This window comes from Haemaphysalis longicornis, unplaced genomic scaffold (genome assembly GCF_048455015.1).
Source record: "Haemaphysalis longicornis isolate Haplotype H1 unplaced genomic scaffold, Haemaphysalis longicornis Haplotype H1 scaffold_1, whole genome shotgun sequence".
Classification (NCBI taxonomy): domain Eukaryota; kingdom Metazoa; phylum Arthropoda; class Arachnida; order Ixodida; family Ixodidae; genus Haemaphysalis; species Haemaphysalis longicornis.
The window spans coordinates 234,344,021-234,357,552 of record NW_027526203.1 but is presented as its reverse complement, the minus strand read 5'-3'; the positions used below and the strand labels follow the sequence as shown (position 1 = coordinate 234,357,552).

Below are 13,532 nucleotides of genomic sequence, written 5' to 3'. Positions count from 1 at the left end.
GAGTGGCAGCTTCATGCTATTCGTATTAAAGCTGCAACTGATAGTTACTCATGATGCCTACTGAGATGAAACTTCCCACGGTTATGTAGTTATTGAGCAGTCCAACATCATGTAATTTGTTTCAGGATAGTTTTTATAAAACACGAGTTAGTCGTTTTGTGTAACCATACTCCTCCTGTAGAAGATGTATTAACAGCAGTCAAGAGTTCTGAATAGTGTACAACTCCACAGTGAACTAATTATGACAGGTAAATGAAACCCAACATAATGACAGAGTATCTTAGTAGCCAACTACACTATTTTATTCGATACCTACATCAGATTGATAGCTACAGGGCATTCGTGAGAACGTTGGCTTTTCTGTGAAGCACATTCTGCTGACTCACCAAGGCATGCAAAAATCCAGAGGAGTGAGCCGTCTACTGCTTTACTGCAAAAAATTGGTGCAGCTAAGAAAAAAAGAAAACAAAACACTAAACACAAAACAAAACAAAACAGTCAGGAGAAAAACATTTTGAAAATACGTTCAGCCCAGGTAGGATCTGAACTTGCCAAGTCAGAGCCCCTCATTCATAATTACGGCGGGCAAGCTGTATATAACTTATATATATGTGTGTGTGCGTGCGCGTGGAGAATCCGGGGGCCCTATTCTCGACATTGCCTGGGCACCGCCGTGTCATGGTGGCATTCTTATTAAATTCCAGCCATTGTGACTACCCTGAAAGCCGATCAAACAGGGTTTTTGGAGAATGGCAATGGCCAGATAACGACGAGACTAGGGCCCAGCAGACACGCATGCAGACCACAAATCTTAGATAAATAGCGCGTTTTAGCTGACCGTTTTTCACGGTCCGCCCCGCTCCGATAGCAAGCGGGAGCGCAATTGCGCATGTGTGGTGGCCGCGAATGGCATTGGCTGCGGTTTCGCTGAGTGTGCCGCCGGTACCGGAGCAGACCGTCGAAGCCGGTCAGCTAAAACTCTCTAATGCTATCTCAGCAATGCTTCCGTAGATTACTAGTGGTGTTACATTTGTACGAGTGCATTTGTTTTTGTTTAAGATTTATTTATAGAAAGTGTGTGATGCTTTTTTTTTTTTTTCCGGGGTCGGTGGCTACCCCCTTTCTTTTTCTCATTCCACCCCTACTGCATTGTAGTGGGCCTTAGGTGATATTGTGGGAGGCATGGTGGCAGTTGGTATCATGTGTTGACAGGTGGTGCCAGTGAAGTGATCGGAGAGGCACTGTAGCAATCATTTCTCTTTCTTGTTTTAATGTTGCACCTGTTACAGTGTCACTGTGTGCACAATTGTATGCTTGCATCAGCACAGGGGTTTGTGTCTGCAAGTTGCTAACTATTGTTGTAGCACATTTTGGCAAAATGCTCAAATGTGCGGCCATCTTTTAGATCCATCAATAGCACCAAGATGTAGCGCATCTCCTTCGTGGTTGAAGAGGTCCAGGGTCAAATCCTAGTGATACACTTTGATGCGAAAGCATTAGATGACTAACTTTGTCTCAGGATAGTACACAAGATGGTACACAAAGTGGCCACCGGTACAAAGCAAAAAAAAAAAAAAAAAAGAAACAGGTCACAGAATGCTTGAGTTGATGCCAAATTTCTCAGGGAAGCTCCTGTAAGCAGCATAAAATCCAGGTGGGAATTGCCTCCGAAACGAAATGAGCATGCACCCTCGACACCGCGATGGTTACAGGAGCTTACCTGAGAAATTCGGCATCAACTCAAGTATTCTGTAACCTGTTTCTTTTTTCTTTTCTTTGTGCTGTCGGCCATTTTGTGTACCATCTTTCGATTAAGTTAGAGCTCGCTAAAGGTAAACCTAGTGAATGCATTCAGACCTTCCACTTGGAAATGTGCGTGGCAGACATGTACTGCGGCTTAAATGAATGAATTGAGCATGCCAATTACAGAAGCAGTTTTAGGCAAGTAGAAAAGTAGATTCCTGCCGAGTGTCTTTTTTGCTTGTCATGCAACAGTGCGGCATCCATTGAAACCTGTGACTGTATGGCGCTTGTGCTGGCCTGATGTTAAGCCAATCATTATGCTTTAAGGTCAAATTCTGTCAACCGGTATCCGCAGATTAACGTCCAATGAGCTTGATGTAGCTTGGCATGTTGTAAGGCATTACGGCTGTGTAATGTTAAGCCTATATGCAAGGCTAACAAGTGGCTGAGGCTCTTGGTCGTAGTTGTGGAGAGAAGAGAAAGACTCTGAGGGAAGAGGTTCATCATGATACTGAAAGGACACGTGTTCAACTGGACAAAAAATGCTTTCACATTGACTTTGGGTAAGGAATGCTTACGTGACACAAGAATTTTTATTTTGTTTCAAACTGTTGCAACCAGTGTTGTAATGCATTTTGTTCATGAAAAATGGAGCTTGCAGTGTGAAACGTTGAAATGCCACGCGCAGTGCTAGCTGTTAGTGTACACAGCCAAAAAGGCGGCACAGGTGCAAGTGGTCATGTATTCAGGGATGTGAAATAAGTCCATATTTGTTTCTATCGGTAAAGTGAGAAGAAACTGCATCTTCTTTAAGCCGCGTACAGGCACACTGCCTTCTGTGTGCAGTAGTTGCAAGAGCTGTGCTCCCAGTAGTTTGGATGACATGGCCACATGACCACTGGAGCCTTAGCTGGGTGTTGCTCTTGCCGTTTCCATTCCAAGCTTTAGTGTTGCAATAAAGGCATGCACGTTTGTGTATTAAGTGGAGCGCAGCCTAATGGCACACATCGGTTTCTATTGCCTGGGTAGTCACCAATGGCTGCAAGTCACAAGTGGTCACCAATGTCAATGTTTGTAAACAGAATGTGTTCTTTGCAATTGTGTAAAGAATCAGCAGAATTAAAGATAATGCCTTGACCATTTCAAAGTAGCCTGGTTTTAAATCTCTATGCAAGCGCTTGTTACGACTGACCTTATGCTGCAGGCGCATGTACGAAATATCCTGCCGGCACTTCCAATCCCTGCAAAGCCAGGAGCTCTAAATGCTGGTAGGGGAGGGTTCACAAAACTTGGGTGCAAGCTTTAGCACCTTGGGTCTGGATGCTGCGTGCAGATGTCACCCGAGGATAACAGTTTACACAAGAAACGTATTGTCGTAATGCAATTTATTGGCAGCTAATATTTGGCAGTACACAAACCTTACAAAAACATTATGCAACAAGAAGGGGAAGCCTCGTGACAAACACAAGTACTGCACGTCCATACATTTTAAAGTTTGACAGGAATGCAATAGTTTCTCGACAAAAACTAGCCTAACAGCGCTGCTCGTAGCAAGAGTGGGAGGCAAAGAAGAAAAAGCACAGAACAGTGACTGCGCAACTGGCTGAAGAAGGTTGGGGAGGAGTCGAGACACTTCAACTGACCTTATTTAAAAGAACACCGAGCTTTTGTGATTACACGGTCTTGCTGTTTGAAAGGGAAGTAGCCGCCTCTTTGCAAAATGTGGTTGCTTGAATGACTGACAGGTGGAAATGTCTTGCATTGTAAATAAGTATGACCACGCACGCTGCACAGAGCAAAAACAGGCGCATGCAAACAAAACACGACAAGTGCAATTCGCTGCTACAACTGTAGCCCCTCGAGTTCAGTAGTGCAGCATCGCAAGGGTTTCTCATTGCCACTTATACTGGATCTCGACGGCAGAGGCGTATAAAAGCAGCTTCAAGAAACCCTCCGATGTGCAAGTAAACAATGAAGTTCAACCAGAGCACTTTTCTTGGTTGTGAACACACTGACAAGCTTTTACCAATGCAACATGTGGCGTGGCAGATCAACCGAAATGACCAAACTAGCTGAATAATTTAGGTGCTTGTAGTGTTCCAATTAGGCTGAAATATTTGCTGCCAGTTACCCACCATGTGTCTGCCAAAAATTTAAGGATGCTGTTTTTCTCCCCCACCCGTTGCGCGGCAGTTCACTGCCCCACGGCAGCACAACCGGAATGTGCCAGCCCTCTTCCATATTATGCAATCTCTGCCAAGCTAAGATAAACACAAGCATGCCTCGAGTTGCCTAAAGCCTTGCTCACTCTATCCTCCCCCCCCCTTCTCCATAGCAGTGGGTTGGACATAATGCCCAAAGCGTGGGTCCAAGCGCAAGGCGGGAGGGGCCATGAAAAGGAGCCTCGTAAACAACCTGTACAGCGTATTGTTATTCACAGTTATCTACATCTTGAGTGGAAAAGCTCCACGCTAGGGACCTGTGCTGCTAACGTAAAACACGGAGCTATCGCAAGCTTCCTCACAACCTACGCCTAACATTAAGGCGGTGCATGCCAGTCTGCGCATGCCTGATCTAATGCAACACGTTCGCGAGCGAAAGACGGTAAATAATAAAAACGTCCCCAGCTGAGTATGTCAGTGCCTCTGTACTACTGCTGCTAGGTAGGAAGCCATTAGACTTGCCAACACGAGACGCCTTTTTTTTTTTTTTATGCGTACATACAACAAATGGACTGGTAATAACAAACTTTTTTTCTTCCTCGGCATTGAGTCTTGTGACTTGGGTAAAGACGTGCTTGAAACTCCCCTTTCCTGTATTCAAGCACTTGGTTAAAAGCATAATTCACACAGGTTTGGTTGTCGGAGAGCTCCTTGCGGGGCTCCTTCGCAGCATGGCATAGGGGTTCATATTGCGCAGGGGTGCTTCAATAAGAGTATATTTTTCATCACAGTAGGGGTTGTGTGCTTAACAAGTACAAAACGGCGCCCTCTCCTTTCCCAAACGTCAGCGGCATGTGTGCAGTTGGAGCAAGAATGCAGGTCTTTCAGGCACCGCATTCAATGTGCAGCTGAAATTTAGCAGCACTGCTATGCTCAGTGAAAGCGATTGGTATAGCGACCAAATATCTTGTACCATAAATTTGCTGTGGCTAGAGAACGCCTCGAGGATTCATCAGTTGTGTCCTCTCGCCAAGGTGGCCTTTTGCTGCAGAGTTGCGGTTGGAATAATGCCACCCTCGCGCATTTGCTTGTACAAATTGCGCGATGACGGCTCCCTAAACGAGAGCCAACAAGGTCGCCTGCTTAAAAGCTGTCACTAGGATTCTGTGGCGTAAAAATTGTTATCACAAGCTATAACAGCATTACATACAGGCTGGAGTCTTCTGAGCGATTATAAGAGGCGACAGTGTACAAGAGGACAAAATGCAACAGTCCAAACAGATGACATGACACTTAAGTTCTACGTAACCAAATATAACCCATGGCGGGACAATACGAATGAATAGGCCTACTATAGTCCAACGAAAAAAGGAGGCCGTATTTTTACCGGGTACTATGAGTTTATATTTTTGTCAGTTTCTCGCATCTCAGTGAGAAGATGTCAAAATAACAAAAAAGTCAACACTTATAATAACTCAATATAACTACACTTTTAAAAATCTGTAAGCAAGAACGTGGTGAACGAAACTCTAAAACATTTGTGCTCTGAAATTCATGCAACAAACACTATTTCGCACACAAGCATGCACACACACAAAAACAGAAAAGGTGGACCTAGTGTTTCATCTAGCAACTGCACAAAGATAAAATTCCGGATGCAGTCGTAAACCTTCAAAAAAAAAAAAAAGTTGAGCCCCTGCCTTATTTGCTGAGCACGCCTTTTCAGGTAGACCCAAACTCTTATTGCACGGTTACCAAGGCAACAAAAACGAGAAAACTTCTATGAAAATAATTAGTGCCACACGACTGACTTGTCAAAATGGGGAAGCAAGAGGTGCCCTTGCTTCCACCACAATCTTTTGTGCCGGCACTAATGACACGCTCTTACAAGCAGTTCGTAGAGAATGCCACTTGGATGACTCCACACTAGTTTCATAGCCCAAACTTGTCAGCTATTTACAAGTGCCAAGAAGCTTCTTGAATGGGGAACTGTGCTTAAAATTGCAATCCTGTCATGGCTCCACTCTCTCGCACACTTTGCAACAAAATCTCCTTTTACAGAACACCCTGCACAAAGATTCACAGTGCATGCCACAGCTCAGTCACAAACATAGCACTTCAGAGGGGAAATGTTTCTTTGACTGCTCTATTCTTCAACAACATTAGCCATGACGAACTTTATATTTGTGACAACACTTGTAAATTATATTTTGTTCGGAATCATGGTTGTAGAATACTTGCAGCCTACACAATGACAACTTAAATGGCATTGAGAGGTGCTAAATGTTTGCGTGTGTTCATACCGGCAAGTTGCAGTGTCCTGTCTGAAGTATTACATCCACGTACATACATAACTGCTGACAATATGAAGTTGTGGCATCTTTTTTATGCTGTCTACAGTTTCTTGACACTTTTATGAACAAAAATGAGCTTGCGAACATTTCAATCTTGGATTACACAAAGTACGTGATACTTGCTTTCCAACTCCCTCTCGTTGTCACACAGGTGTACGACAATGTTCTCCTGCGACTCCGTAAAGGTGGCATTCATTTACACCTTGTGTTTGAGGTGTCGCAATAGAACAAACAGTTAAAACTACTTCTGAGGCCAAATAAAAGCCATTTTTGCAGAACTTGTCGCGCACCAGCAGTGGTACTATACAGTTCACATTTCAACATTTCAATGTACCAGTCTTCAAGAACAAAGTTATCATAACTATGGTCGGCACTACATAACAGCTGCATACAGCAATAAGTCTAAAACAGGTCGTATTTTCTTTTTTTGTGCGTGTCAACGTAAAGCATGTTGTTGTCATATACATATCATTTGGTTGGTAAGACGTTCACACATGTTGGACAACACCTCTGTATCTTCTGTATGAAAACACGGGATCTGCGAAGTAGCAGAATTAATCTCTGCATGAAAAACAGTAGCAAGCATCCACACCTCTTCCTCTGTGCTTACCTCTACCAATACTGAGGACATGAGGCTGTCACAACTAATAGCTGTACACTTTTTGAAGCTGAGCCGAACTGTTTTATATTAGAAAGAAGCTCCACCATTCCATTTTAAATGCTAATACCTCGCTTGCATAATATTTCTACATTTTTGCCTGCTTGCAGTAAGCTTGTCTGTCTGGCAAAAGGGGGTATCGTTATGGACAGATTTTAGCTCGAAGTCTCTCCTTTTTTTTTTCTTTTATTTTACAGACAAACTATCTGGGGTTTTACAGGTGAGCAGGACAAATGCTCCCTTTGTTTTCATGCAATTTGGGACTAGTCTGTAAGAAAATAAAGGCGAAACTAAAAAAAAAAAAAATGTATGTGCAAGATTTTCTCCTCCTTACATTGAATTCACACAGGAAACTGCATGGAAATTGGGGCACTAATAAAGGAGCGATGGCGTCTCCAAAATCGCCCAGCAGCTATGTAGCCGGGGTGAGAAAGAGGGAGGGAGACCAGATGAAAGACAGCAGAGGTCAACCAATTTGCACAGATTGTCCCGCCATTTCTTTAAGGCAAATCAGCAAAGCTACAAAACTGCTACGAGCCTGCAGAACCGCATGCAGTGCACACAGTGCCTAAGCAGGCCTAAAAATAAAACCCACGAAGATCACCAACAACACGGGAAATGAAAACAAGGCTGCAAACAAAACAAAATCACTTCTAAAAGTGCACTTAATGCAGTAACGAGTATGCAGCAAAAAAGTTTTCAAGGACAGAGCCAACCTGGGCTCACAAAGACGAAACTGATCGAAGTAATGCACTCGTAAACTGAATAAAACATGAGTATCAAATAAACATGCCGATTCCCCGGCATGTAAAAACACTGGCTCTCCCCATCTTTAAATGACACAACTCCTCCTTAGTAGATGTGTACTCTGAGGGTAACTTTCAAGAATGCATACGAACTTTTGTACTCTTCTCTTTTCTCCCACCGTGTGCTCGCTTTGCGTGGCGTGAACAGCAGCACTAGTGACGCGGAACAGCATGCACATACGCTCTTTGCGTGCGTGCATGCAGCAAACACCACTTCAGTGCTCTATAAAAAGGAGAAACCTGTGACCTTGAACTCTTTAGCGGATAATACTGCACGCGACAGACACCAAAAGTACTGTCAGCAGGCATCCTCAACGGGTGCATAAATTTGAACATAAATGCAACGCAAGCAGTTAGATCATGGCCTGGGTCGGCAGTAAATGGAATAACTTTCAACAGATAAAATTCGCATAGACAACAAATAACAACGGCGCTGTGGCGACACCTTGCACACAACGCCCATGCAACGGCATGCACTGTTATCACAAAGTATTCTGAAATGCTACGCAACATATGGAATGCAACAAAATACAATGCCGAAATAAATTAACCGAAACAAAAACCGTCCACGTGCGTACAAGGCAGAGTGGTCAGAGTAAGACACGCATTCCATTGCCGAAGCGTGATGAGCAACGTCCCACACTGGTTCGGTACCTCTTGCCTGCCCAGTCGTTTCTGCTGTGCACACGAGCCCGAGCAAAGCAGCAGAAAACACCTTTGAACCCTACGTTCAATGAAGCAAATTTTGCTGGGTTCCTGCAGAAAAGCCACAGGCCAGAACACATGGCCTTAGCACTGCCATGATTGACACTTTTACTTTCCATGTGCTAAAAAGAAGCCAGTTTGACAACCATGGGACATTTTGCAGCATGTGGCAACAAAGTTACATACAGTTAAAAATTTATGCAGTTCTCTCAACAGCGTATCAGAGGAAAAAGTCCCTTCCTGTCTCTTGATGATGAGACACGCTGCCAATGTAATTTCTTCACATGCCAGCAGGTGCCACTTATTTTCCTCAGTTATTTATCAAACTAGCAAGTTTAGAAAAAAGAGATACACAGTTATTTGGAGGAAAAAAGGAAAAGAAGGCAAGAAAAAAATAGCATGTAGATATATGCATGCACAGCACACAAAATGCACCAATTTCACCAGAAGATTTCCTGCAGTATACCCCAACCCTTATGATCTGTTGCTCATTTTTGTGAGCTACTGAGTTCAGTGCGTTTCAGGCAGATGTAAATTCTTCTTCTATAAGCACCCTCTACTGCTGCAAAACCCATCTGCACGCTCAGAAGAGGGAAACTAAAAGCTCAGGCTCGTGCGCACAACACCCATAGTGAAGATACCAGGACAAATGCTGCCCATCGAGAGATTTGATTGGCTCTGTGACAACTTATTTTGCCCGCATCTCACGCAGCAGGCAGATATGCACATTTTGACAGGGGAAAAAAAAATCACAGCTGAAGTTGACTCCCCCACACGTTGACTAGCAATCACTGGGTACAGATCTATATCCCCTCCACGACCCATTTAATGTCAGTCAATTGCGTACGAGTGCCACTGCACAGAAATCAGGGACGCTATAGTTGGCAAAGCAGGAAGAATGTGCGGTTCTCGTCTTAGAGTGGGTCCACTTGGCAGCCAGTAATCCGGTGTCCTCCTGCTTCTATCCATGCCCGCACAAACCAGAGCACGGAACGTGCAGAGGGAGGCTCAGCCCCGCGCATGCTCGAACCCCCAGAAAAGTGACAAGGACTCTGAAGGAAGGAGGAGGTGCTGGGATCAGCAAAGGCTGCCGTTCGTGTGGGTTTGGAACTGGCTAGTAATACTATGCCACCGTGTCTGGCAAGCACGTCAGTAAGGATCCCTCCCTTAAGGGGGCCATGAAGAACAAACACAAGTTTCGTTCATTTGAAAGATTGCCTCGTTAGAATCATACTGACACCACTTTTAACACACACTCTGCTCAAATAAGCTGTATAATTAGGAAAAAAGGGAATGGCCATGCGACCCACTAGCTCATTTCCCGCAACAGAACCTATGATGTCATACCAGCCAGCTCTGCGATTGGTGAAGGCCGGCGAAAGCAAATGCAAATTAGGCAGAGCTTATAAGCTTGCCAAACGAGCTATTTGCGCTTACATTTAGGGCACGTTTTCTTTATAGCAGTCAGAATGGGGAGATAAACAGTGGAAGTTACAAAAGCACACGTAAACATAGACCGATGCGTACTGTTCTTGGTACTGCGTGCACTATGCTTGTTTTAGCTGCACAGCAGTCCGCCGCTTTTGAGTTGCCTTGCATGCACTGGCCAATTGGCTTAAGCGACATACGAGACCCTGTTTGTTGAGGATATTCCATATTTCACGAAACAATTACTTTCTCTGTCAACAAAAACAAGCCAGGGGCAAATACAGTCAAAAAACAAAGAAACGGCAGACAACGGTCTGTGCACGAGTATGGTAGCGCCATCTGGGAAGACTGACGGCAAGCAGCACTGCAGCCGAATCACGCAGTGCAAGTTCGTTTGTATACGCGCGCTTATGACTTCATTGCTGATGTCCCGAATATGCACGATTTGGTGGGAGAATCAACATTTTAACCTAAATTGATTAATTTCCCAGTGAATATGGCATCATTTGCTGCCGGACAAATGCTAGGAGCTCTATAAAACACGAAATCTTTTGAATAAAACAAACTGGTATTTTGTCCTCATGGCCCCTTGAAAGCAGTGCACACCCACGAGCAAACTTTTACTGACCACAGTGCAGTCTCACACGATATATAAGACAACAACAACAAGAACAACAAACAAACAAACAAACAAAAAACAAAACAAAACAAACCCAACCTTTTTGGCAAGGGCTTTCGGCCAGCTCTGGAAAGCATTTGTGGCTTTTGTGTCTGTTTCTTGTTCTGTTCATGGCTCGAGGGCATATTCTCCATTTTCTGTGCATTCTGTTTTTGCACCAATTTACAATACGTGCAACACGTAACAGCCAAAGACTGCTTCCTAAACAAAGTCCAGTGTTGCAGATTTTACATATCCCTTCATCTCTGAATGTTCTGTTACTTATGCTAAGTCCCCAGAGTAGCATCCTAAAGAAAAATAAAGTGTTTCATTCAGACTGACAAACACTCCATGCTGCGATGCTTCTCAAACCAATCTTATTCTTATGTTTCAGCTACTAAGACAAAATGACCTGCAGACACTGGAAGTCTTGAACCTCGACATTGCGCGTATTGTATTTTATGAATTGTAGGCACCCTGTGATTATCAGCAAAAACATTTTAAATAGCGGAGTGCGAATATTTGGAACTTTGAATACTTTGCAAATAGTGTTTGCTAACTGATTTTAATCGCAGCAGTTTTATAATTTAAAGTATCTGAAGTTTTGAAATATCAAAATTTACGAATAATAGTTACTAACTCTGCCGCATGACATGCAAGCTTTCAAGCTTCACCGCATGGCTTTTTTGCACGACGCTGAAGCAGTTTAACAAAGCCTAACACATGTAAGCCTTGAGTGAAGCAAGTGAACACTAACTCTGGTGTACGTTAGCTGAAGTGGAACACCACTTGTGTAAAATTTATTAACTGAAAAGAAGTTTCCTGTCAATATAGTGGCATGAGTGAGGAATCAAGAGTTGTCACTTGGTGGCAATGCTTGCAGTAAGGTAGTGGTCGCACCAGCCAGTAGCATGCCTAGCAACTAATGACTAAAGAGACTGCACCCAGTCAAATATACTTTGCCTTCACAGCCTGTTCAGGAACCCACATTTCTTAATAGCAACGTATGCCAAATTTTTGTCCCACTGTTTCACCATTTAGTCTATGCTTGTAATTTTTTGTACCCTTTTTTTTTATGAAGCACTAGTACGTAAACGCTCAGACATGCTAAGTCCTAACTGCCAGAGTTATCTTTGCTTTATATTTGCTTTTGAAAATATTCTATTCAATTCAGTCAGATTTTTCACAATCGTATTCAATTTGCAGTCCCAAATATAATATTCACGCACCACTCAATTTAAATGTGAATGTGTTTTGTATCTAAGCACTCCATTAGGAGTGCTTGATTCAAAGCACTACAGCACCGAATCTACTGAGGCATCTTACAGTGTCTCGCATAAATAGATGCGCATTTCATGTCTACAATTAGGACACTGCAATCATCACCGGTTTGAAAGGAAAAAAAAAAAGGGGGGGGGGTCTTAGAATCAAGAAAATATGATACTTGCTTATGAGCATTTGTTTTGTTTCGGCCTCAGGCAATGAACATTAGTCAACACCTCTACAACTAGGCCAGCCAAGGCATGATGCCACAAGTACTACCAGCCAAGGCATGATGCCTTCCCTTTGCCAACATAATGAAACAGCTAGTGCAGAGGGGGAAGGAAAACGACGGCCCTCCCCCCCCACACTTCGCAAGGTCACTAACACGCCGCCGCAAACGTACACACGCTTCCCACGAAAATAGATACAAATGTGAATGCACTAAAAAAGGAAAGAAAGAAAGAAGGAACCCTTGAGAAGGGACGCAAGATTGTGGGAGCCGCGAGAGGGCAGTCCGTGTCCTCGCTTGCTGGAGGAGCAGCCACCGAGCGACGCCGGGATTGCTAGGCCCGAGGGACGAGCGCCTCCTCCCCCTCCCCCTCTTCCTCCTCGCCACTTTCTGGGGCCCCGCGAGAGACCTGCGGTGCGGGCGACTAGAGGTAGGACTCGGAGAACTCGAAGTCTGAGCGGGAGAGGCGGGAGCCCCGGCCAACCAGGGAGGTTCCCGTAACGAATCCCGAATCCGAGACGGGGTCAATGGCAACGGGCTCCTTGGGGGCTAGCAGGCCGTCGGCGTAAGTGGGCGGCAGCGCAATGCGCACCCGCTCCCCGCTCGCGGGCAGCGCCGTCTGGTGGGCCAGCCGCTGCCGCTCCTGCAGCTTCTGGTTCAGCACCTGGATCTGCTCCTCTTTCTGCCAGCGACCATAGGGGGGGGTGGGGGGGGGGGGGAGGAGGAGGGGCGGGGAGGAGGAGGGGCGGCAAGGGGTTCCACTTTATTCAAGCCCTCAACAAAGAAAGATCTACCTAGGCAGCAGGCTACAAACTTACCACACGGCATCCTCAAGTGTGGCTCTTTTCTTTAGAGCTTTTCAAAACTCGGGAAGGGGGCAAGGTCTATCAGCACAACACAAATCAGCCAAACTCTGCTTGTAAACAATGGCGGAGACCAAATGAGTGGACCCACGGGTGAGTTTGCCAACCTTTGTTTGGGAGCACTAGTGCGCGGCCTGTACACTGACAATCAAGTATAACCTGCTTATAACAATACTCAAGTGCCAAAGTGCCACCGAAAAATCGTCATAACACACTGACTGAACAGGGCACACGCCACTCGCTCAGGACGACCCGCAGGAAAGACCAACTCTATCCAGATAGGACGAAGCCTCCACATCACAATTTTTCACCTATTTTTTATTATTGGAAGGTTTTATATCACTGAAGCAATGCTGTTCATTTAAACCTCAGTGATAAACAGCAGCCTCGAGCATCCAGTGCATACTACTATAATGACACAGTGCTGTGGCTTTCTTTTTGAAATAAGGAGCAGTGAAATGAAAAATGTGCGGTCATTCCACCAACAAGGATACCATGGCAGGTCCTGTGTGGATCGACCCACCTTACAAGGATTGTAATCCGCTGGTGCTGATGATTTCAAACAAGCTGTTTGGCTTCATGACAACATGTCCGCAAATTTCATAATTTGTGGCAGTGGCACGACTGCAGGTGGGTGAAAATGTGGTTACACTGTCAAGTTAC

At 44.7% G+C, this 13,532-nt stretch overlaps 1 protein-coding gene across 4 annotated transcripts in view; it reads right to left on the bottom strand.

The window, feature by feature from the left end:
- Positions 1-3,115: 3,115 nt before the first annotated feature.
- The window catches only part of Gaba-b-r1 (gamma-aminobutyric acid type B receptor subunit 1), a 78,005-nt gene continuing 67,588 nt past the window's right edge, over positions 3,116-13,532 (bottom strand). For all 4 annotated transcript variants that reach the window (XM_077674431.1, XM_077674450.1, XM_077674423.1 and 1 more), the window contains exon 17: positions 3,116-12,688. In XM_077674431.1, coding sequence (XP_077530557.1) covers positions 12,431-12,688 — 258 coding nt within the window. In that variant the 3' untranslated portion in view covers positions 3,116-12,430. The remainder of the gene's footprint in view (positions 12,689-13,532) is intronic.